General features: G+C 43.9%; 2 protein-coding genes across 5 annotated transcripts; both read left to right on the top strand.

Moving 5' to 3' along the window:
* Positions 1-2,045: 2,045 nt before the first annotated feature.
* On the top strand, positions 2,046-16,238 carry LOC121302314 (ras association domain-containing protein 2-like). 3 transcript variants are annotated; one of them, XM_041232184.1, is made up of 11 exons: positions 2,046-2,205; positions 8,058-8,142; positions 8,729-8,804; positions 9,384-9,535; positions 10,096-10,193; positions 10,320-10,474; positions 11,331-11,432; positions 11,545-11,596; positions 12,872-12,993; positions 14,156-14,253; positions 15,021-16,238. In XM_041232184.1, exons 2-11 carry the CDS (start codon positions 8,090-8,092, stop codon positions 15,088-15,090), a joined length of 978 nt encoding a protein of 325 aa, XP_041088118.1. In that variant the 5' UTR covers positions 2,046-2,205; positions 8,058-8,089; the 3' UTR covers positions 15,091-16,238. The 3 variants fall into 3 exon arrangements, with proteins under 3 accessions (XP_041088118.1, XP_041088119.1, XP_041088117.1); XM_041232185.1 differs by lacking the exon at positions 2,046-2,205 and adding an exon at positions 5,529-6,610 and having other exon boundaries at positions 14,156-14,257; positions 15,021-15,107; XM_041232183.1 differs by lacking the exon at positions 2,046-2,205 and adding an exon at positions 6,054-6,610.
* A 1,391-nt stretch (positions 16,239-17,629) lies between these two features.
* On the top strand, positions 17,630-20,695 carry LOC121302083 (major prion protein-like). Of its 2 annotated transcripts, XM_041231898.1 has the most exons (3): positions 17,630-18,203; positions 18,299-18,419; positions 19,083-20,695. In XM_041231898.1, the coding sequence occupies exon 3, from the start codon at positions 19,094-19,096 to the stop codon at positions 19,568-19,570; it is 477 nt and encodes a 158-aa protein (XP_041087832.1). In that variant the 5' UTR covers positions 17,630-18,203; positions 18,299-18,419; positions 19,083-19,093; the 3' UTR covers positions 19,571-20,695. The 2 variants fall into 2 exon arrangements, with proteins under 2 accessions (XP_041087832.1, XP_041087831.1); XM_041231897.1 differs by lacking the exon at positions 18,299-18,419.
* The last annotated feature ends 4,672 nt before the right edge of the window (positions 20,696-25,367 follow it).

Genomic DNA, 25,367 nt, shown 5'->3' with positions numbered 1-25,367 from the left:
GGATCGCTTGTTAATCCATGCAAAGCTGCTAAAATGAGTATCATAACGTCGGTGAGAGCTTGCTTGCAGGAAGGAACTGTCCCGCTGCTCAGAATAATTGTTTTATTGTATCCTGGAGTCAATTACAATTACAATGCGACGCTGTTCAACTGCAACAAATATGCTGCAGTCATTTCAATTATAATTACACTAAAATGTAACCTGAAACCACTATACTCATGAATATGTTTACTCTGATTCTAAGTAACCCAGAAATAATCACAGCTACAAGTACAGAAACATACTGTGCAACTTTATTTTTCAAACGAATGGGTCATCAAAAGTTTGCAAATACAAGACTAATAAATCGAATGACACGTGTAGTTGACTGTAGTGGATCAGTGATGTGGAATCATTCTAATTATGCAAGCGTGCCCCGGTTCAAGAATTGTAGTGGACCTCGGTCTGGCGTGTACAGTTCAGAATGTCCTAAGAGTTTTATAAATATGCTAAATAAACTCCAGGTGTCCGCAAATGTAAAGTGAACCAATTGTGCAAGATGTGGAAATGTTTTGTTATTGCATGCAAAAAGACAAACCTTTCAATTTTATGAAAGCGATCAAATCTGAAACTGAAGTGTTGACATCGTCATCATGTTTTCTTCTTCTTCTTCTTCTTCTTCTTCTTCTTCTTCTTCTTCTTCTTCTTCTTCTTCTTCTTCTTCTTCTTCTTCTTCTTCTTCTTATTATTATTATTTCTGAATTCATATTTGCGATATAATTTGATCCAAGTTCATTTCAGGCTGCAAAACGCATCCATACTTTCTGTTTTTTAAGAAAGACTGCTTGTGTTTCTAAAGGTAGCAGCTCTATTGGTTTTGTTGTTTTTCATATTAGAGATTTTCGTAATGTGTGTGTGTGTGTTTGTTTTTTTTTTTTTTTTTTTTTCTGACATTGCCTCCTGCTCATGTTTTTGAAATGTTCAATATATTAACGTGTGCTTTAATAATCTGGACCAGATATTGTGCTTCAAGTAGCAATGACCCTGTTCTACTCTGTGTTGCCGAGACTGTCTGTTTAATAAAAGCTCATGTTGAAGAGATGTCTTTCATCCTGGTTTGTCTGTGTTTTTCTTTAAAAAAAAAAAAAACTTTAAACGACTCATAACAACTAAACCCCCAGTCGTGTTGAAAATCAATTGTTTAGTAGACCTTTATGTTTTTAGCATTTCCAAATTTAAAAGAAACACTAAGTTCTATTCAGAAAACTTTAGACACGCCCACCGCCACCCCAAGTGTATTTTGATATGTGTAATCACCTGGTCGAACTGGTTTTGTAATTTCCGATTTAAGTCTGACTGAAGTCCCGTTTTATAATTGCTTCACACAATACGAAGCAATACAATTGCGAGGCACAAATACGTGGTGAGATTTCTGTAATGCAGTGACAAATGTTAAGTTAAATGTGAGAACGAACCTGCTTTGACATTTGGAGTCCGAGATTCTCCTGCTGTATCCTCGCCCGTTATTTTGCAGTGGGTTTGGTTTACAGTTTTTAAAGCGCTAATCCATGTAGGAATGTGTTTGCATGCACACTCGATAAGGGAGCTCCTTTCTGAATTCTAGAACTTCATTTTGCATTCTTCAGCTCGACCAAAACAGTGCAGGACTGAAAGGGTTAATAATCGTGGCTTTTGTATTCGCAGGCAAGTGCAGTGCGTACCATGCGTGTGATTGTGTAGCCGATACTAAATGAAGTATATACGAACACAATGCCGTTTTAAACACAAAAAAAAAAACCCCGTGCCTTAAAGTCCACCGACGACCAGATGTTACGGAAAGTATAACTGGATTAAATTAAAAACTGCCCGGTTCACAGTGGGTTAAATCAAACTTGGACATATGGCACAGTCTCTTCGTGCTGTGCATTGTCTGCGAGCAGAACCCGCCCCCTTTGACTTCAATTGGTTGCGGACCCAAACAAAAAACGGCGTGAGATCGGCGCTGATTGGGTGCCTCTCCCCCTATCTATGCCAAGCAGATGAGACGGCGGGGCCCCGCCCCTACCAGATTGGTAACATTGTGATCAATGCGTTGCTAAAAACGAAACGGGGAGGGGAAATCGCCACTTTGTTAAATAAACTTAAAAAAAAAAAAAACTGAAAAAAATCGATCACCGGCGCTTCCGAGGCGGCAATTGCATGGCAGAACTTGGAGGCATGTTTTAAGTAAGTGTCAAATGAATTAGCAATGTAACACACACACACACACGACTGCCGTGTAAACCCCGGGGAAGTCACGTTATTGATGTAGCTACAGTTCTGGACTCTGTACACATGTTACTATATAAAGAGATCAGCTGAATGAATCATGTTCTGTTGTTTGGAAGGGGCTGTTGTGTAACAAGGTTGGATGTATGCATTTAAATCTCGTGAATAGAACCGGCTGCAGTATTTATGAATGCATTGATCGCATGTGTGTGTCTCCGGGAGGGTGTTACACATTTGCCTTAGTTTGCATTGTGCGTGTGTAATTTGCGACGATGTTTTATTATTATTATTATTATTATTATTATTATTATTATTATTATTATTATTATTATTATTATTATTTTTTGTAACGGTGCTGCGGTGTTGCGTTGAGTTTGTAACAGTAAGGTTATGATTGTATAGGAATTCTTTAGAGCTGAGATGCGTTGGCGTATCTTTTTATTTGGTTCAGTTTTGGATGACAGTCCCGCTGGTTGTCCCCCATTTTGAATTTGGGCTTGGTTAACATCTCTCCCTCCCCACCTCGAGTTGCGTATATTATTGACCTGGGGGGGATATTCGACACCCTATCACTTCCTTTCCTACACGGTTGGAAGTTGGGAGCTCCGCCGCTTGTTTTGCAGATCTGGACGGTGAAGGTCGTTGCAGGATCCAAACGATGCCTGCCCCCATCCTTCAACTTCCCCGCGTGTAATTGTACTGATCTGTTTGCTTCTGCAGTACCGCAGCTGGCTGGCTATCAGTTATAATTGAATATTAAAGCTGTGTTACCCCACGATTACTTCTCAATTATTTTTTCTTTATTCCGCCAAAATATTAGAACTATTAAAATTGTTTGCCCTGCCAAAACTTTGAATAAAAACGTTTGTGCCAAATAAAATAGTTCCATAGATTTAAAACTTAACATGGTACAATTATACACGCGGGACGGGGGGGACGGACTATTGTTAACTTTCTCAGAGTTTCCACTCTGTTAAATAAATACAGTTGGTTTATAGCCATAAAGCAGTCAGAGTCCATGTGGAGTAGATGTGGCTAGACCGGTTTCATAGGACTCTGTGGGGATGGTGGTCAGCAGTAACAGTGCCATGGCAACAGAAACTGAGTCATGCACTGTATGGGACTGGACATTAAATTAGAAACACCTGCCAAAACACTGTCAATAGGGTGTGGGTTGCTGTCTGATTTGACGTGGCAGGTAGCGAGTCTGCCAGCCACTAATTGCTTCGGGGGTGGAAATCTGTAGCAAAATCTGTGCTCCAGATATTCCGAAAGAGAGAGCTGATAGAGTCATCGCTGTTGTGAAAATAACAAACAAAACAAACACAGACTATTTTGTGTTTCCCTGCCAGAACCGAACAGTAAGCCCAACCACTTGAAGCCATAATTATACAGCAGATAAAAGTACAGCCCTATTCATATCCAGTGCAGTAATTACATGAACTGTCTGTACTTTGCTGTGCAGCAGGTTTAACTTTCAGAGCTCAAGAAACAAGGAACTGGTGTTAAATGCATGCCTGCATTGTATATAGCCATGGGTTTGAGTAGCTCAGTGGTTAGAGAAAGCGCTGGGCTGCAGTGTGGAAGGCAGAGTGGGTTCGAGTAGCTCAGTGGTTAGAGAAAGCGCTGGGCTGCAGTGTGGAAGGCAGTGGGTTTGAGTAGCTCAGTGGTTAGAGAAAGCGCTGGGCTGCAGTGTGGAAGGCAGTGGGTTTGAGTAGCTCAGTGGTTAGAGAAAGTGCTGGGCTGCAGTGTGGAAGGCAGTGGGTTTGAGTAGCTCAGTGGTTAGAGAAAGCGCTGGGCTGCAGTGTGGAAGGCAGTGGGTTCGAGTAGCTCAGTGGTTAGAGAAAGCGCTGGGCTGCAGTGTGGAAGGCAGTGGGTTTGAGTAGCTCAGTGGTTAGAGAAAGCGCTGGGCTGCAGTGTGGAAGGCAGTGGGTTTGAGTAGCTCAGTGGTTAGAGAAAGCGCTGGGCTGCAGTGTGGAAGGCAGTGGGTTTGAGTAGCTCAGTGGTTAGAGAAAGCGCTGGGCTGCAGTGTGGAAGGCAGTGGGTTTGAGTAGCTCAGTGGTTAGAGAAAGCGCTGGGCTGCAGTGTGGAAGGCAGTGGGTTCGAGTAGCTCAGTGGTTAGAGAAAGCGCTGGGCTGCAGTGTGGGTTTGAGTAGCTCAGTGGTTAGAGAAAGCGCTGGGCTGCAGTGTGGAAGGCAGTGGGTTTGAGTAGCTCAGTGGTTAGAGAAAGTGTTCGGCTGCAGTGTGGAAGGCAGTGGGTTCGAGTAGCTCAGTGGTTAGAAAGCGCTGGGCTGCAGTGTGGAAGGCAGTGGGTTCGAGTAGCTCAGTGGTTAGAGAAAGCGCTCGGCTGCAGTGTGCAAGGCAGTGGGTTTGAGTAGCTCAGTGGTTAGAGAAAACGCTCGGCTGCAGTGTGCAAGGCAGTAGGATTGAGTAGCTCAGCGGTTGGAGGGTGCATCACATTCTTTGCAGAGGTTCAGAGGTCAGAACTTCAAACACAAACCGCACTTACTGTTGCAGATGAAATACTTATTTCTCAATCTCGTTCCAACAGCTTCGCTTGCAAACATTTCACAATCCAGACCTTCCAGCTGGGCTTCATAAAACTGTTTAAATACAGAGTGGCTGTATAAAGACACTGCAGAATTCTCTTTACTCTCATTAACTGGCAACATTATACCTGTTCCTCTTTAAAAGAGTGCTAACTACCCACTTTATTACCATTAGCTGTATTAACGTTATTGCCAGCTCCTCTTGCATTGTGGTGCTTTTGGTTAAGTATGAGCACACTGTATTGTATGGCACCTTGTCTGTTGTTAAGCTACAGTGCTGCTGGGTGCGTGGTCTGAGCTAGAGAGTGAGCTTGAACACATGAGGTGATTCGGGACGAGCCAGCAGCAACAGCAACTTATCGTTATATTTGAAATACAAAACACAAGTAGAAAGAGGGAGCAGGGATGCTAAAAAGAGTTAAGGAGTCGACATCAAAACCTTGGTTAGGCTTCTTCGAAATGAGTCTCCGCTACATTGTCCTCTCTTTTTCAAATCGCTCTGCGATCGGAAGGGCGTTGATTGCGTCACAGATGAGAACTGCAAAGCTTTGACACCACGAGGCTTGTGGTAGGAAACGGAGCTGGTGAAACTCACCGGAAATTCAGCACAAAACGAGCGATCGGCCCCCTGCGAGCCGTGCTTTCAGAGCTCTTACACCGATGGCATTTAACTTGTTTAGAAAGGAGAGAGTCTCAGGTTAATGTTACAAAATGGGAAACCTGAGATTGCTGAAGATTGATTTTGTGAAATGGGGGTTTTCTCCTTTAAAAAAAAAAAAATAGGATTGAATTATCACTGTGTTAGCACTTTGCAAAACTGAACTACAACTGAGTGTCTTGAATGGAAATAAGTCGTGCAGCGGTAGAGGGGCTTACCCAAGACTGGGATCAGTCTACCGCTCCGCTGTGCTGGAGGGAGTCGTTTTACCCAGATTGAACCAGCTGTCTGATATTCTGTGTTATTTCTGCTATTTTTTTAGCACTTGCTATTGCCATAAACATGTGATCTCCTCAGGTTTGCACACCATGCTTATAGAAGCTAGAGTGGTAAAGAAAGATTCGAACTCAGAGGAACTGCAGTCAGAGTTGATAATCTCCTTATCAGGTTTGCCGTGCTTCCTCTCTGGTTCATTTACTGCAGGCAGGCAGGCAGGGCAGAGTTCTGCATTCTCCTCGATGCTGATCAGCACAGTGAGGCTGAAATACAAACCAGTTTTCTATGAGCACCCAGCGTGGAGCGTGTATCTCACTTCACGCATTGTGTACCAAATTAATTTTTCTAACCTAAAATCGGAACACAAGCTGCATTTCTGTAATGTGATACACGCTAAATCAGTATTGTTTCACAGACATAAAAGGGAATCCTTCGTTTTGGCTATAAGTAATTATATCCGCTGTGTGGACCTGGCTATGTCTACAGTGGGCTCATCAGGGGCTGCATGTTTTTTTTAGGCTGTCAGTGAGAAAGGGGAAGTTTGAGTTGCGTTACATTTCGGTTTCCTGTAAAGGGTTCGATGAGGAAGCTGAGAGGACCTGATCCGAAACTAAAACTCAGAAGCCCAGCCTGCTCGCAGGGGGCTGCTTGGGGCTATTAACAGGGAAGGCTGGTCTGTCCTTGAAGTGAGATTGGGGCTTGTGTGTTCAGAGCTTCGTTCAAGACTTCAGCACAGGCTGCTTGGAGATTAATAACTTGCTAACCTGGAGCTCGTGGTGTTGGTCTTGTATTGCAAGTTGATAAAGTCGTGGGTTTGCTGAAGCACGCTTATCTCTCTGCTTGCACTCTGTCGAACTCATCGGAATTCCTTCCTGAAACTGTAAGTATGAAGATTTTTTAGCCATTTCCACTACAACACAATTGGATTATTTTTTTTTTAAATCATGACTGTTGTTAAACACTAAATAGGTGGACTATTAATGTATTTAATATCATTTCCTGTTGGAGATAATGCCAGCAGTTGAGCAATAGCACTTGACATAGAGGGGATTCCCAGACAAACCAGCCCAGTAATGAGGCCTGTTGACCAGAGCAGTCCATCTTCACTGGTCAGTCAGTGCCGACACAGAATGAGGATTTTTAAACTTCTGTCATGCATTTTAGGTGTTGTTCTCTTCTGCTAGCAGAAAGTAGTTCCTTAAAAAGTAGTTCTTTTTTCCCCCATGGTTCTCTATGGGGTTGCGTAGGGATATTGCTTCCAGCCTCCGGTGATGAGGTCACAGACTGGTCGTCAAAGATTCCAGCACATTTCTTCAGTGCGAAGTGCAGTGTGTTGTCTACAGTCCATCGATTGCTGGTTTTCCAGATGTCAGCTTCACAGTATAGTATAGCACTTTTCAAATTAATTTAATCTCCAGTTAAATGTGTGCATTAGCTGCATTTTGCTGGATAATTCTGGCCTGGATCTTAGTCTGAGATTGTCTGACTCTGACTTTTGCCCCACACTTTTGAATCTTCAAACACAATGCAGTAGTTGGTAGCACATAATTCAGAACAGGGCCCAGTGCAGAAAGTTGGTACAGTTGACCAAGCAATACAGTCTTCTGTATACAGCAGCAAGATCATTTTTTCAGAGCATTTTACAGCGCTGGGTTGCTTCAACCACCTATTGCTCCCAGAGGTGATTCCCATAGTGCTGTAAAATTCTCTAACAAAATCCAGCAGTGGCTTGTCCTGGCTGGGTATCATTTGATCAGATCGAGCCCTTTGCTTCTTACCATGGCTGCACGCACACGCACAGACAGACACGCAGACACACACACAGACAGATGCGCAGATTGGATTGTGTAGACTTGCCAGACAAGCTGGAACACATTGTGTACGATCCCACACAGATACCCGAGAGGAGGTCATGCTGGCTGTTCTCCGAAGCACTCAGCAGTTGCTCCAGTCATGTGATTGCATGGGACCCCACCGTCCTGACAGTGATAAAGGCTGCATTATTCCTTGTGTTTCCAGAGCGAATCAGTTCAAGCCTGGCTGGCTGCCTAAGCAACCACAGGCCCTTCCTAAAGTCTCCCACAGTAAAAACACAGCAGATTGCTAATAGATGTAAGAGGTTTGCTCCTCTTTGGTCCCGGTGATAGTAAAGCGCTTGCACTCCTTGAAAGGGCATGAATATATCAGGCAAAAATTGGTGTGTATGACTGGAATTCTGATGAGCAGTCACTGTGCTTGTTTGATTTGCGATCCTTGATTTGCTGTGCTGTACTCGGCTTGTAATGAAATGTGCGCTCTTTGAATGTGGCCCCCTCTCCCCGTTGCAGCGCTGCCGATGGTTCCCCCTGGCTGAGGGAGAATGGAGTGCAGTCAGGACTCGGTTCCGATCGGGAAGAACAAGTACATCGCCAAGTAAGCACTGGGAGGGGCAGCTGTCAGAGCTCTTATTCACAAAACTGCCAAGGATGCTTTGTTAAGCTCTTTTGTTTTTTTTTAAAGAATGTTTTTACCGTTGAGATGAAGTCTGTAGCTCCTGAAACCATTTTCAAAGCGTTTAGGGTCCTTTTGTTTTGCCTTCAGAAGAACTTTGGTCGTTTCGCTGGATTTGCATTTTCGTTGTGCTGGACACACTCATTCTGTCACATGACAAAATGAGAGCTATGCAGTGCACCCTGGGTTATTGTCCTCAGATGTGTGTGGTTTTTGTGGCTTTGTTTTTTTCACCCTTGACAGTTTTAATAATGCTGGATCAGGATGGGCATGATAGAAAGTGAATGCAATTGCAAAACGAACCGAATCAGTTAGAAAAAATCAGCTCATACAAACTAATTATTTTAAACTGTGAGCATGTTTATAAATGCTTTTTAAGAAAGTATTTTAAAAGTAAATAACATTCTTTCTAGTAGTCCTCAGAGTTTTGTGAACAGGACTCTACAGTACAAGTGTTTTCTTTACAGTTTTTCAGACTCTTGACGCATGTTTTACTTGTTTGTTGCAGAAGTGGACTTTTGTCACATTTGAAAACTTACAACCTGTACTATGAGGGACAGAACCTGCAGCTGCGACACAGAGAGGTAGGGGCTCTGACTGGTTTGTGTGTTTATTCATTTATTAAATTCAGCTTGAACCACTAGACTACACTGCCTCCCAGTCCCTCAGCTCTAACCACTAGACTACACTGCCTCCCAGTCCCTCAGCATTAACCACTAGACTACACTGCCTCCCAGTCCCTCAGCTCTAACCACTAAGCCACACTGACTTGGCTTGAAAAACTGGAAATTGAATGGAGGGTCTGGGTGTTCAGCTAGTTGCCATGGAAACAATTGTGTGCAGGTGAGCATGTAAAGCCCTCCCCTCCTCCATCATTCTGACACCCCGCAGCCCCCCCACTGAGTCAGCTGGTGCTTTGTTCCTCTTCGGGATCCTCTTCAATAGTGAAACAGGCTGTGTGCTGTGAAAGACGATCAATTACCCTGCGTGGGGCTCTCTGTGTGTCTCTGTGAGTGTGTGTGAGTTTGTGTGTGTCTGTGTGTGTGTGTGTGTGTGTGTGTGTGTGTGTGTGTGTGTGTGTGCATGTCAGTGCACGTGTGTGTGTGTGTGTCTGTGTCAGTGTGTGTGCTTGGTTGATTACTCCACTGTATTCATTTTTGCAGGAGGAGGAGGAGCTGATAGTGGAGGGCTTATTAAACATCTTCTGGGGGCTGCGCCGGCCAATCAGATTGCAGATGCAAGATGACAACGAGCGAATCAAACCGCCCCCTTCCTCCACATCCTGGCACTCGGGCTGCACGCTGGACACACAGACGTGAGCGGCACCAGAACATTCCGAATTTAATTGAACCTTCAAATCAATAGATCTGAACTAGTTTAGACTTAAAACATTTAAACAAAGTCAGAGCTAAACGTTATCAGAGACGTGCGTAGGGTCAGCTGCAGTGTGTATGCAATACTGCAATGTGAGGTTATTAATTTAATATTTCATATCATTTCCATATCATACATGATGTATACATACAGTCTCGCACACATATGTATACATCATGTTAAAGTTGAAATGCTTAGGAAATTAGAGTCTTAACAGGGAGGGAAATAAGACTCCAATTGCATAGCAGTTGCATCCATTCCAGGTTTTACTGCGAGCTTGATTAGCCACAGTGTCTGGGTAACAATCCCAGGTGTGTCTTATTAAACACCTAGTAAAACCAGGAATGGATCAAACTGCTATGCAACGGGAGTCTTCTTTCCATTCCTGATTTACAGTAACCTCACTGAATTTCAATGGTAGCTCTTTCACTTTTCACAAGCTGCGGTTTTTAAAGTTATCTTCAGGAATTCTTGATTGATTGACACCTGTCGTCTTTGCAGGCCTGAGAGCACAAAGTGGGAAACGCCCACTATCCAGATCACAGAGCCGGAGAGCCAGTCAGAAGAGAACAGTTCTGTTGCCGAGGAGAACAATGCAGGTAGGAAGGAAACATGATCCAGTCAGAAATAACCAGAGGGCTTCAATTTAAAGCCTTGATCAGCCGTTTGTAAAACGCAGTGTATAAAGTCCATGCAACTCCTTGTGATAAGAGTTGCCCCCGCAGGCTCGACAGAGTGCGAAGAGGAGGACTCCCCTCAGCTCCTCCGAACAAAGAGCGATGCGGGCGTGTGGAGGAGGGGCAACCGGCGGACCCCCAGCGACCAGCGACGACTCAAACGCCACCGATTCTCCATCAACGGACACTTTTACAACCACAAGGTGACTGGAGAGAGGAGAGAGGAGGGGAGAGAGGGCTCCCCCTACTTGGGGGGATCCCACCCCCCCCCCCTTACTTCCCGAAAGAAGGAATGGGATTGTGAGACATTTCAGTTGCACAATTAATGGTAGAATAAATTATTTGAAAACCTTCAGGACTTCACTTACTACAAGTTCAGCTATACAGTGAGTGGATACGTGGTGTGAGAGGAAGCAGGATGAGAGGAACTAGATTTCTGTGATTTATAATGCACAGCGACAGGGAAGAGCAGTGTACAGCAGCTAATCAAACAGACGTTTTCTTCTGGTGTCTACGTTGAACGCTATGGTATAGATGCAATACGTGCCTCTAGTATTAACAGAGACAGGCAATCAACGAGATTACCTGAACCCCTGAAGACTGATACACTGATGAGCCTGATGATCTGGAGGTATTGGGGGCTTCTCTGTCTCCTCTATACCAGCTGTTTATACTCTATCAGCTCAGAGCATATGTGACTACAGTGTGTTTCTGTTATCTTACTAGTTAGAATAGAAATAAGTTATGCAGCTGTTACTCCACTCAGGTGCAACCAACCACTGACTACTCTCTGTTTCATTTACTGTGGTTCATTATTTACCATAGGCCCCCTTTCCCATGCATTCTAGCACATGCCTTATCACTTTACATGCTAAGCATAAGGCAGAGCGAGCTGTTGCTTTAGTATCTATTCTTATGCAAGTGTCTTTATAGTAAACTGGTTTTCTGCCATTCACTCTGATCATTGACGTTTCTCTACACCCTGTCTGTGTCTGTCTGGCTGTGTGTGTGTCTGTGTCTGTCTGGCTGTGTGTTTGTGTGTGTGTGTGTCTGTTCCAGACGGCGGTCTTCACTCCTGCGTATGGTTCTGTGACGAACGTGCGGATCAACAGCACCATGACAACGCCTCAAGTGCTGAAGCTGCTGCTGAACAAATTCAAGGTACCTTCAGAAGGAACCCTGGGCTGCGTGCAGCCGGGTGGAGCAGCTTGGAGCTCGTCTGCGGCACTCAGAGGCTGCACTGATTCCTCTTGGTTCTTTCCCCCCCCCCCAGATTGAAAACTCTCCTGATGAATTCGAGCTGTACCTGGTGCACACGAGTGGAGGTACGATTCTCTCCCTCCCTTTCTCTCCTCTCTTCTTCCTAACCTGTCAAACCCTCCTCTCCTCAGTCTTTACGACCGTTCCTCCCACTCCTGTGTTTCCAACGAGTAAAACTGACTCTAGTGGCCTTCCTGTGTATTTCACCCAGATTCATAGAGTCCCTTCACAGCGCACGTCAAAGCGTCAGCGTCCAGCGTAACATCGTTTTGTTTTTTTTAGACTATTATATATTTATGGAGACTTTCACACCAGCTGCATTGCGTACAACAAACTGAAATAAAAACGTGTTCCTATTTCTCTGTCCACGTAGGGTCAAGATATTATTTTATGAATAAATTTATAAAAAAATATATATGCGTCATATAGCAAATAATGGTTTTTTATATTAATATAATATATATATATAATATATCTATATATATCTATATATATATTAATATATATCTATATATTATATAAAACGGGGTTTGGAAAGACAGCAGAATTGACAAAAAAAAAAGATACAAAGCATTTAAGCCTCTCGTTTAGCGACAGTTTGCAAAAAGACGTTCATCTGACCACACAAGTGTTTCGTTGAGCATTGTTTCGTTTTGGGGGGAAAAAAATGTCATTTATTTTCAAGAGCCTGCTTGGGGTGGGACCAGGGGAACAAATGCTAGAAACATGCAATCTGGGTTTGGAATCTCAACAGCCAATCAGCAGCAAGTAATTCTAGATAGGCATTGCTTTGAGTATGTCTGGGTGTCAAATAGGAAGACCCTTGACTTTAAACAGCGAGGAAGTAAAGAAAGACTGATCTGCAGTGTGGCAGAGATAACGCCACTCGAAAGCACTGATGAAATGCGGAACGCATACTAAATGCTTCTAATGTATTCCCATTTTCATTTTTCCTGTGAAATACACAGCACTGTATTGATTGGTTATCATGGACTAGAGCTGCTGCTCCAGTGCTTCATGCTGAAAGATATCAAAATGTGATTCTTTGCTTTAAGGAAACGTTGTGTTCAGTGACAGCGCTTCAGATTGACTGATGTCTGAATGCTGACGCTTTCACATGCCGTGCTTGTGTGTGTGTGTGTGTGTGTGTGGGAAAGGTTCTTGTAGAAAGAGCTGACTCTGTGTGTCTCTTTGTGTCTTTGTGTATCTCTCTGTGTTCCTCTGTGTGTGTCTCTCTGTGTTCCTCTGTGTCTCTCTCTGTGTTCCTCTGTGTGTCTGTCTGTGTGTCCCTCTCTGTGTCTCTCTATGTGTCTCTCTTTTTTCCTCTGTGTGTGTTTCAGAGCGTCAGAGGCTGATCCTGACAGACTACCCCCTGCTTGTGCGAGTGCTGCAGGGCCCCTGTGAGCAGGTCAGCAAGATCTTCCTGATGGAGAAGGACCTGGGCGAGGAGGTCACCTACGACGTGAGTGATTCCCATGCAGGCTCTCAGAGGGCTGCAGATACTCATGAGTGATTCCTGTGCAGGCATTCAGAGGGCTGTGCTGCAGATACTCACCTTTAAGAAGTATTTATTAGCACATTTTCATTAAATCCATTGATCAGTGTGTTCATTTCAAAACATGGACAGCTGTCCTTCCCTCACCTTTACAGCGGAGTACCAGTCAATGTTTTGAAAGCTGATTCGTCCGGCACGCTGCCTTTTTTACTGTCGTAAACTGACAGTGAAAATATGATAATAATAATAATATTATTGGAAATATTATGGCTTTTGTATTATTTTCATTCCAATGTCGGCACCCCATCCATAACTTAAAAACTATAAAACTACTCAAGTGAAGGGTGAGCAGGATTGTATGTGTTTCTTCTCGTGAATCATGCGTTTATCTGCTTCTCTTAGTTTCATATAGTTTAACCTTAACATTCAAAGTTCCTCTAAACACTGATAAGTGAAAATGAAATATTATGCAAGATTAGATTTGATGTCTGGACTATAGTGTTGTAAAGAAAACTCACCCAATGAGGAACCCTGTGGCTCTTACCTGAGTCTCACCTTCTCGCTGTCCTCTCCCTCTCCGTCCCTCTCCCTGGATCTGCTGAGCTAGTTTGTCACTGGGGTCTCTCCCTCTCTCACTCCCCTCTCCCTCTCTCATTCCCTTCTCCCTCTCTCACACCCCTCTCCCTCCCTTCCCTCTCCCTTTCTTACTTCCTTCTCCATCTCTCACTCTCTCTCCCTCCCCTCCCTCCCTTTCTCTCACTCCCTTCTCCATCTCTCGCTCCCTCTCGCCCTCCCTCTCTCACTCCTCTCACTCCACTCTCCCCCTCTTCCTCTCCCCCTCTCACTTCCATCTCCCTCTCTCACTCCTCTCTCCCTCTATCACTCCCCTCTCCCCTTCTCCCTCTCACTCCCCTCTCCCAAATTCAAATTCAAACTGGCTTTATTAGCATGGCAGGAGTGATCCAGTGTTGCCAAAGCATTTCAACACACGTTATAGAAAATAAAACATAATGTTAATAACACAGAATATCACACCCTTCCTTCTTAACAGAATGTAAACAATATAACCCCCCTGTCCCGTCCTGTCTAATTTAACAATGAACAGTGCATTGCCCTCTCCCTCTCTCAGGTGGCTCAATACATCAAGTTTGAGATGCCAGTGCTGCAGAGCTTCATCACCAAGCTGAAAGAGGAGGAGGACCGCGAGGTTCAGAAACTCAAGACAAAGTAGGTGTGCGTGGAAAGGTCACAGCTTCAATCCTATACCAGCCTCGTAATACTGCTCCATTGCTTTTGCAGTACCAGAGAGTACCTCTCAGAGGGCGCTGTTGCTGCACAAAGTCAGGAAAGCGAGCTTCATTCTTATTGCCTTTGGAGGCACGGAATTAAAAGACAATATTTAGAGTCTCTTTGGAAACACTTGTATTTGCTTTCTATTCGGCAAAGTCTTTATAAATAATACAAAATAGTCACGTGTTTGTCACGTTACCATTTACTTCCAATCTCAGCATCACTGTGTGCCATTTCAAATGCCTACAGCATCCAAAACATTCACCTCAAGATTAAACTATAATGACTAACGATGATCAACTTTTTTTAAAAATTAAAACCACCATAAAAAGTGGTTTTACTCGGTATAACTTTCTGTCCATCAGAGTGGAAAATGCGGACGTGATAGATTCTGCATGGTTTTTTTGAGCTGCTAAACAAAGATTAGATAATTACACACAGTGTTTTAGAGAATGTGTAATGCCGTTAAAAAAAATCAGTTCGAGATCATTATTTTATTTTCTTTTCTTTTTACTTCGTCCTGCCCTACAGTGAGAGAAATGAGCACCTGAGCAGTATTGCTCGACATTGTATTGATCCAGCTGCATGTGGGTGTAAGATTCCATGAGATTCGATGACAGGTGACCCAGCTGAGCCTGTATTTACAACCTGTGCCCCCACTGAGCCCCTCGCGTCCACACACTGACCAGTTTCCTGTGTTGCAGGTACACAACCATTCGCTCAATGATCCAACAGAAGATACAGCACCTAGGCAATGGGCCGACCTCCATGTAACCCCCACCCCCCTACACACGAGAGAAGGGGCTTGTTTTTGTGCCAGCTAGCCAAGGGCAAAGATCACAGTGGCACAGAGCCTGCTGGCACCGTGCCCTCCTTCATCCTCCATTTGAATCAATGCACTTTCTCTTTGTACCAGCAAGCAAGACTGAATGTATGTATATGTGTAGAATTGACAGCTCTCCACCTGTCCTGCCTGCGTGTCTCTTTTTTTCTGTGGCGTGAGTCCTCTTTATCTAACGCTGTACTGGACGCTTGGAGATCGAACGCCTGCTTTCTGCTGGCGAGCCTCCACTGTGACCGGGGGCTGTCTGACGAGGGTCTCCATTTAAACCAGGATGAGCCCACACTGCTCCAGACAGAAACCAACAGGACTGATTTCCAGCCCACTTTCAACTTGGTACACAGTGGAGATGGAAACAAGGCAGAGGGACCCCAGTGTCGGAGCCCAAATTCGGACGCCTGCCTGTTGTTCTACTGGAGCTGTAGCAGAGCCTGAAGATGTCATTTCTAACCTGCTGTGCAACTGATGCCGTGTGGACAGTAGGACCTTGTTTCAGTTGGACCCTGAAAATAAACTGCAGGGGGCTGGACATATAATCAGAAGCAATGTGTAGCTCACACTCAAGTCAAAATGAGTGTCTCTTAATGCTACTGTTTTGTGGTGCATACGTGCTCTGTAATATATAAATTACTCAGAAAAAACTAACAACTGAACTAGTTACATTGCATCAGTGCTGGCTTTCCACGTTGGCCCAGCGCCCTGTTGACAGTGTTATGGCAGGTCTTCATCATTTTATGTCCAGGGCCTTGTATATTTGAAGCAGTTGTGAGCACAGGGATAAAGCACAGAATGGAGGGATGTTGTATTTGCTGTTTTCTGGGTGTTTATTTTTGATTTTCCCTGTTAATTGGAGCAGTCCGAGCCAGTGCAAGTTATGTTCATTATTGCCTGGCTAATATAAGAATAATAATTCCGGCATCTCATTTTCCAACCATTGCATTTTTAGATGAGCAATATCTTGTGTTGAAACTTGGTAGGGTGCTTTGTTTTGACTGAATGTTCTGACTGCTGATTGACTGAGCCTGGCTGTATCTTGAGAGTCACTGTGTTTGGTCTTGCAGCACTCCTCAGAGCTTCTGTCCAGCGAAAAAGTTAAAAGAATTTGGCAACCACATTCATTTCTTTAAAATTTGCTTTTAAAAAATATCTTTGTTTTTAAATGCACACAGATAGATAATCTATTTTACATGTTGAAGTGTCTGCAATAAGTAACTCCTGTTTTTAATAAAGTCGTTTTCAGCAAACTTACCGAATAATTAACATTATTAATAACATTCTCAGCTCTGCAGCGCTGTCATTACCAGCACCTTAATAATAATGAGCGCTAGTCTACACACTGCACTCTCAGCACTGTCATTACCAGCACCTTAATAATAATGAGCGCTAGTCTACACACTGCACTCTCAGCTCTGTCATTACCAGCACCTTAATAATAATGAGCGCTAGTCTACACACTGCACTCTCAGCACTGTCATTACCAGCACCTTAATAATAATGAGCGCTAGTCTACACACTGCACTCTCAGCACTGTCATTACCAGCACCTTAATAATAATGAGCGCTAGTCTACACACTGCACTCTCAGCACTGTCATTACCAGCACCTTAATAATAATGAGCGCTAGTCTACACACTGCACTCTCAGCACTGTCATTACCAGCACCTTAATAATAATGAGCGCTAGTCTACACACTGCACTCTCAGCACTGTCATTACCAGCACCTTAATAATAATGAGCGCTAGTCTACACACTGCACTCTCAGCACTGTCATTACCAGCACCTTAATAATAATGAGCGCTAGTCTACACACTGCACTCTCAGCACTGTCATTACCAGCACCTTAATAATAATGAGCGCTAGTCTACACACTGCACTCTCAGCACTGTCATTACCAGCACCTTAATAATAATGAGCGCTAGTCTACACACTGCACTCTCAGCACTGTCATTACCAGCACCTTAATAATAATGAGCGCTAGTCTACACACTGCACTCTCAGCACTGTCATTACCAGCACCTTAATAATAATGAGCGCTAGTCTACACACTGCACTCTCAGCACTGTCATTACCAGCACCTTAATAATAATGAGCGCTAGTCTACACACTGCACTCTCAGCACTGTCATTACCAGCACCTTAATAATAATGAGCGCTAGTCTACACACTGCACTCTCAGCACTGTCATTACCAGCACCTTAATAATAATGAGCGCTAGTCTACACACTGCACTCTCAGCACTGTCATTACCAGCACCTTAATAATAATGAGCTAGCTAGTCTACACACTGCACTCTCAGCACTGTCATTACCAGCACCTTAATAATAATGAGCGCTAGTCTACACACTGCACTCTCAGCACTGTCATTACCAGCACCTTAATAATAATGAGCGCTAGTCTACACACTGCACTCTCAGCACTGTCATTACCAGCACCTTAATAATAATGAGCGCTAGTCTACACACTGCACTCTCAGCTCTGTCATTACCAACACCTTAATAATAATGAGTGCTAGTCTACACACTGCACTCTCAGCTCTGCAGCGCTGGCGTTACCAGCACCTTAACAATGAGAACCATTGCACTGCCTTTGTGTTGCCACTGTCTGTCTGTCTGCATTGCCACTGAAGATCATTTGGGAAGGGAAGGCTCATGCCTGCCTCATTGCATTGTGGCTGTCCTTCTGCTTCCTATGATGCAGAACCCCTGACCCCCCCCCTTCGTTAAGTGCATGCAGAATGTCCTACAGCATCTCGCACAGCCTCTGATCGTCTCCCTTGACAACCTGAATAAAAAAAAAATAGGTGTTAATGACGGACTGCTGGGCACCACCCCTGTTTATGAAGTCCCGTCCAATCGGCTGCAAGGGGAGGGGCAGGTGTGAGAAAAACAACAGGCAAGCTCTGATTGGCTGCGAGAGCTGCTTGGATTGTATTAGCTGCTGGATGACAGATGGTGGGTAGGAGCCAGGAATAATAGACTTGGATTCAGCTACAGAATCTAGAATACAATCTGCCTGCTGTCTTTATTTATCAAATAAAGCAAGCAAAAGGTAAGCCTGTTTATTTGGTGTGGGGGTGGGCAATGTTACTAGATAGCAAACTGCCTGTGTTTTTACAAGAAGAAAATTTGATTACAATTACTAAGGTTCGGGAGACTCCATTGAAATGCTTTTTGAAACTGGTTTGAAACTGGGCTTGCAGAACACAGTTGGGAAGAGGCTGCACTGCAGCCAGGAGACCTACAAACCCTCAGGATTGTCAATCAGGTTTGTGTTTGTCTCTGTTTTTGGTGTTATTTTTATATTCTTTTTTTTTTTTTTCTGGGTTTAGTAGTAGTAGAGTATATATCATGTTAGGTTTAGAAATGTCACATTTTTCAATTTGTCAGTATTTCATTAAGTATATGGAAAACCACAAAGCGGTGTGTAATTCAATATGTTAACAGAACATTATTCAACAAGTTTCATCCGACTTTATGAAGCAAAATTTGTTGCATTTTTTTTTTTTTTAAAGCAGAAAAGTAATATCATTGTCCCATTCAAAATTGCTAATGTTCTCTGGAGTTATTATACAGCAAATGTTCCTAAGTATTGAGCTGCTTTCCTGAAAAACAGTAAATGCTAAATTGGAGAAATTTATGTAAAATAACAACAGACGTGTGAAATGTACAGGACGGGCGATCTCTGGCAGAAAGATTTCCCATCTTTGATGCCGCTGGTGTCTTTTTCGTTGAAGGCATTTTAAAGAAATCGTGCAGCTCTATGCAATGTGTGTTCAATCATTTACAGAAAGCAAACTAAACAGGCTGCCAGGTTCCTAAATGTAGGTACATTTTATGTAAATTGTGAAATATGTACTAACTGTGAAAGAAATACAGATAATAGTATAATAAATAAAACAAACTTATTTATCTGTTTGTGTTTTCCCAGGGTGCACCACAATGCGTTGCAGTGGCGTGTTGGCTCTCAGCTGGGCCTCTCTGTTGCTCCTGGCAACGCTCACCCCTGTGGTCCAATCGCGAGGTGGCAGGGGCGGGTCCAGAGGAGGCGGGCTGAGAGGCCGATTCGGGGGCGGATCCAAGCCCAAGGCCCCGCCCCCAGGGGGAGAGCACATAAACCGCGGCTCGTCCAACCAGGGCATGAAGATGGCGGGCGCGGCGGCGGTGGGGGCAGTGGCCGGGGCGGCAGTGGGGTACGGGCTGGGCTCCATGGGGAGACCACGCTTTCACCAGAGGTACGGAGACGACTTCTCGGAGGAGGATCAGCGCGGTTACTACCCCGACCCCATGAACGGAAACCGCTCCATGATGCTGTATGAAGATCAGTACCGCAACGAGGCCGGACAGCACACTGCCAGCGTGAGCAGCCTGCTGGGATCCCTCGCCCTGGTGCTGCTCGGGACCTGGATGAAGGCTTGAGGGGCTCAATGCAATTATAGCCAGGTTATATTAGACATGCCAGGGTTGGAAATAAGACTCCCTATTGCATAGCAGTTTCGCTCATTCCAGACTGGGTCAAAGTGCTAAGCAATGGGAGTCTTATTAAACCCATAGTAAAACCGGGAATGGATCAAACTGCTATGCAACAGGAGTCTTATTTCCATCTCTGCATGATCTTCTGTTCAGGAGATCCCCATCCTCTGTGTGTGTGTGTGTTATTGTGCTGTGTTGTGTGGATAGCGCAGCTTGTCAGCAAGCAGCTTCTATCATTTCTTTTTGTAGTTGTACGCAGGCTTGCATTGTAAGCACCCAAAAACAAAAAATAAGCTTGTAAATTAGGCTAGTTTTGATGGTCTAACTAATTAAAAATGTTCTTTACAGATGCAGCTAATGGAAAGGAGGAAGGGGAATGGATGTTGGTTTTATGCTCACATGGGTTGCCCAGTCTTTATCAGGTTTCTAAATATAGCAGCTGAAACCAGTATGAATCCAGTATCAATTAAGGGCCTTTGGAGATCTTGCCTCTTAAAGACAGAAAATAAGATGCGATTAAAGGGATTCTCACTGTACACAGTAGTATCTCTAGAATTTTTTTTTTTCATTAACCCAGAAGTAAAAATAAGACTTCAAATTGAAAGAAGAAAAATTAATATGAATACAAGAGTGTGGTTTGGGGTGATCCATGTTACTGAGAGTAACATTCTTTGTGAGATGATTTCTTTCTTCATTCTTTCCTTTCTGTCGGACCGCACCGAATCGACTCTTGATCATTGCTGTGTTTGCTCTCTGTTTAGTTGGACAGTGCAGTCCCTGTGGTTGCAGCTCTGTTTGTGTTAAAGTGAGTTTTGCACAGAGTAAAAAAAAAAAAAAAAAAAGGTCAGAAAGCCACTCGAGGGACACATTTCCATCTGCAACACGAAACCAGTCTGTTAAACTCGTCTCGATCCCAGTATCAAACCGGGGCTGCAGCCGGTTCTATCTGCGGGCTGCAATCTACAATCCGATCTGCAGCCAGAAAGGACACTGAAGTCAAGGATTGCCTGTATGTGTCACTAGTTTTGGTGCCACACTACAGTATTTTTTCTAACACAGGAGCTTGTTAAATTGTTGAAAATATTAGCTTGGCAGTTTCTTTACATTTGTATCTCCCACCCCCACAGAATAGAGCTTGGTATTCATAACCTCCTGAGGTTGTCGGTCTGTTTAGATCACATGACGGACAGAAAGAGCGGCCACGTGCCTGCCTGCCTGCAGCTAGGCAATGTAAACCAACTGGTGAACCATCAACGCCTGCTTCCTGACGAAGCACAGTGCACAGAAGGCAAGGACACATTTAGCGTGCACTCCCCCATTCGCTGCAGTTGTAAATGCAATGGCTGCATCTTATAAGGGCTAAGCGATTCATGTAGTGCCAGTCACTTTCTCTGACGTGAGGATCAGGTTTCATTTTATACAGGGAAGCTTGTCAGTTTTTATTATATTTGTTGATCTGATTGATTTATATTGGAATGAACCAGTGCATTGTACAGGCTATAGGATCTTGCAGAGCATAAGTTATAAAGATCATTTTGTACCGAGTAATGCTTTAGAATGATTGTGCAGACATTCTTGAGCTGTTGTGTGTCAGTGTGTGTGTGTTAAATCAAACATTGAAGTCTCCTACCATTCTTCCTGCCCAGGGGTTAATCTATTTCAGATTGCATCGGATGCCAAATCTGGTGCCTTTTTGGTCTGACATGCAACAATTATACAGTTTGCAAACAGTGACCTGTATGTTGCAAAGAAGAACTCTATATGCATATCTTGTGCAATAAAAACGCTTTCTAAAAAAAACTAGCACTCTTAACAGCCACAGTGTCGTTGCTCCTGTTCATCAGACTAGTCTACCCACTGCTGGTACTGTTCAAACCACAGAGAGGCAAAGGTGGGCGTGCAGCTACCGACACCAGCAATGAGGCACGAAACCCACCCCCACCCTACCCCGATCCACAAGCAGAGCTTGAAGCATATCTGGGAGCTTCTGTAAATCAAGAGCAGTACACTAGAAAGAAAAGTGCTGTCATTGCAAGATTTGTTTCCCTTTTTTGCTTCAAATTAACCCCCATACTTGCCTATCCCGTATAAATCATTTGCAGTATCGTCCAAAAGCAACGTGCAAATATTGAAGGGGATCAGAGGATCCCTGTGTTATTGCTTCATTGCTTTGTTCACACGCTGGAGGTCACACTGTCAAACCAAGCGAAACAGTTTCCACTACATGGTGTAAACTGGAGTCAGTGTTGGTTTTATTAAACTCTTATTTCTTAAATGTTTCCAGAGGAGGGTTAGCATGTGACTCCTGTACACTGGGACGGTTCAGGCTTTCCAGTGCATTCTGGTACATTTCACCTGTCTCAGGTACCTTCCACTCGTTTCTTTGCTGTTAGAGAAGCGGGACTACATTTACCAGAATGCATTGCGGTGTGAATTAAAAATCCTGAAGGGTCCCATGCTGTCCCAGCGTACAGGAGTCCTACAGTAACCCTAATCCAGAGAGATCAGTGGTGCTGGGGGTGGTCCTCCATTTAGTTTGTTGAGAGGTGGGGTCAGGGAACTATCGACTGATTTTGTGGGCAAAAGCACCAACTGTTTTTGTTAATGCTTTCTCCCTGCGTAAGACAACTGGATTGCGAGTTTCACTCTAAGGGGTTAATCATTTCCTATAATTTCCTTTAGTATGTACTGCAGTATACTATAGTAAACCATAGTTTGGGCAGCACTTTTTTTTTTAACCCTTTCACGCACCTTATATGGGGATGCATAAAAAAAAAAAAAAAACTTTTTCTAAGCGATTTCCAATATGTCATGCGTGAAAGGGTTAATCAGAGATAGCAGCAGAGCCACCAGCCCTGCCCTCAGTACAGTTCCATTGCACTGCCTGTGCTGCTTTGAAATTCATGGTTGTGAGAAGTTTTTCCACATCAGTCTTGTGTGTAAAGATTGTGCTGTTTGAGTTTAGGGATGGGAAAGCAGGTTTTAGTTGCCTGGTTTACTATTGACACTGTATTTTGTTACAGTTCCTTTTGTACACGTTTGTATGAACTCTGCAATTTGTTCTGCTGTTCAACACGGCTATATAATATGTATTGAAATTAAAAATATAATATCTTCGATGTTACAGTATGTGTTGCAGAGTGTTCTTTAAATTCTAAGTCTCATAATGTTATAGAAATCATGTCAACCCTCCAGTCCAGGGCAAGCTAGAGGCAGGGAGACTGAACTGCTCCCTCCCTCCCTCACCCCCTAAGAAAAAGGGTGCTCCTTCCAGTCCAGGGCAGGCTTGAGGCATGGAGACTGAACTGCTCCCTCCCTCACCTTCCTCAGAGAAAGGGTGCTCCCTCCAGTCCAGGGCAAGCTAGAGGCACGGAGACTGAACTGCTCCCTCCCTCCCTCACCCCCTAAGAGAAAGGGTGCTCCCTCCAGTCCAGGGCAGGCTTGAGGCATGGAGACTGAACTGCTCCCTCCCTCCCTCACCCCCTAAGAGAAAGGGTGCTCCCTCCAGTCCAGGGCAGGCTTGAGGCATGGAGACTGAACTGCTCCCTCCCTCACCCCCCTAAGAGAAAGGGTGCTCCCTCCAGTCCAGGGCAGGCTTGAGGCATGGAGACTGAACTGCTCCCTCCCTCCCTCACCCCCTAAGAGAAAGGGTGCTCCTTCCAGTCCAGGGCAGGCTTGAGGCATGGAGACTGAACTGCTCCCTCCCTTCATCACCCCCTAAGCGAAAGGGTGCTCCTTTATTTTATTTTAGTTTCATTTTTCTATACATTATTTTAACAGAGGTCTGACAGATGCTGTTTGACTTTGCAGTTTCACCACACTTATACTGTGCATTTACCACAGTTTACCTTGGTTAGCCATGTTTATTAATATGCTTTATCATACCTTGCAATTCTTTACAATGCTTATTATTCTTTGATCATGCTTTCACTGGACTTTATTGCATTTTATTATGCTTTTACTGTGGGAAACTTCTAAGGTTGTGTTTTCATGACTGCAAAGGCACGCTGTAAAAACACAGAGTCACTAATCCCTCCTGTCTGTATGCAATGATCCGTACAGTCGTCCATGAGCCAGGCTCACTCCAATTGGATCTGTGAACAACGACTGTTCGCACAGGACATGCACCATAACTGGAATTCACTGTGCTGGTCTGTTTGCTGCAGCAGTAAACTCCTCGAATCTCTCTCACCGTTTTGTCCCTTTTAAAAGTTTAACAACAAAGTTGGCTTTGTTTTGGGGGGGCTTGAAAATGTAATTTTCTGGTAAACTGTCATTGTTGATGTGAATTGACAGCAGACAATACTGTCTTCATATGCAGGGTGAGTCGTGATCTGCATTGCCAGGAGATCTGCAGGGTAGATGGAGGATGACATGCAAAGTGAAAAATGTCAGAAGACAGAGAAACATTATTGTTAATAATGTTACGAAATTATGAATCAGCATTGAGTTCTCTATACTAGACTGTATTGAATTAGCTGGCTCTCAGATCCCCAGTACAGCACTGAGTTCTCTATACTAGACTGTATTGAATTAGCTGGCTCTCAGATCTCTATACCTGTATTGAATTAGCTCTCAGACAGCACTGACTTCTCTATACTAGACTGTATTGAATTAGCTGGCTCTCAGATCCATACAGTGAATTGGTTAAAGGCCCTGATAAAATAATCAAATATAGGACAATTTGCTGTCAACATGCCCTGATAGGAAATCCTACCCTAAATGGACTTGTAAATTATCGAGGGAGCACTGTATCATGAAGCCATCATTACACAATCTGTAATTGAGCTGTAATTCAACACAGCACTGCACTGTCTCGACCTGTCTGGATTCACAGAGTCAGCGCAGTTCCATCCAGACTGTGCCAAGCAAAATCCCAAGACAAGGGGTTGCTTAGCAACGCAAAAAGAGAGTGTGCTTAGCCAGCACGTTGCCATGGCGACCGCCCACTGAGATGGAAGATGGGACATGTGCACAAGGCAGCATTTTTTTGTTATTTATTTTCTGTATTTATTTCTTTTCGCCTTGAAGTCCATTTCAATTCACAGGGACTTTGTTTAAGAACGCAGCCCTGTTCCATAACCAGTAATGAACAACTGTATCCCGCAGGGCTGCTCTGTGTGTGTGTGTGTGTGTGTGTGTGTGTGTGTGTGTGGGTGTGTGTGTGCTACGACGTACACGACCAAACCCCCCCAAAACTGTGTGCTGGTTTTCAACTCGTTCATTGCTGGTATGAAGAGCTGGTGATACTGGTTCATGAAAGGCAGCATTGTAATTCCTGCAAACCTAGTGCTGCTGCAGATTGTATATCCCTGCTGAGTATCATTTAACACATCAATTAGAGACCATTAACGTTTAACATTATTATATTATTATTATTATTATTATTATTATTAATTGTTATTAGATAATAACCCGTCTACGCATAGGTTCCACTTAAGGTACAATTGTCCGCTACCATATACGTAAGGGTCCTGTGGATGAGCCCAATGGTTACTCTAAGTTCTTTTACTTTCGCCTGTATCTATTATTATTGTATATTATTATTATTATTATTTATTTGGCAGATGCCTTTATCCAAGGTGACTTCCAAGTGTTACAGGCGATAGAGATTACAATATATATGCATTCCCAGGACACCTTCCTCAAAACCAAGACGATTCAAGAAAAACAGGGACAGATGGCAGCTCTGCTTTCAATAGCCTTGCACTTTAGTGGGCACCAGGAGAGTGAAATTATCCCC

The sequence above is a fragment of the Polyodon spathula genome, chromosome 29 (genome assembly GCF_017654505.1).
Source record: "Polyodon spathula isolate WHYD16114869_AA chromosome 29, ASM1765450v1, whole genome shotgun sequence".
NCBI lineage: Eukaryota > Metazoa > Chordata > Actinopteri > Acipenseriformes > Polyodontidae > Polyodon > Polyodon spathula.
The sequence above is the reverse complement of the archived record's forward strand: the minus strand, read 5'-3'. Positions and strand labels throughout refer to the sequence as shown.

What these genes read in the sequence shown, in the direction of transcription:
- LOC121302314 (XM_041232184.1), top strand. Translation starts at nt 8,090, where the DNA reads ATGGAGTGCAGTCAGGACTCGGTTCCGATCGGGAAGAACAAGTACATC. An exon ending in TGCCGAGGAGAACAATGCAG is followed by an intron (nt 10,194 to 10,319) that starts GTAGGAAGGAAA and finishes TTGCCCCCGCAG; the next exon opens with GCTCGACAGAGTGCGAAGAG. An exon ending in GACACTTTTACAACCACAAG is followed by an intron (nt 10,475 to 11,330) that starts GTGACTGGAGAG and finishes TGTCTGTTCCAG; the next exon opens with ACGGCGGTCTTCACTCCTGC.
- LOC121302083 (XM_041231897.1), top strand. Translation starts at nt 19,094, where the DNA reads ATGCGTTGCAGTGGCGTGTTGGCTCTCAGCTGGGCCTCTCTGTTGCTC.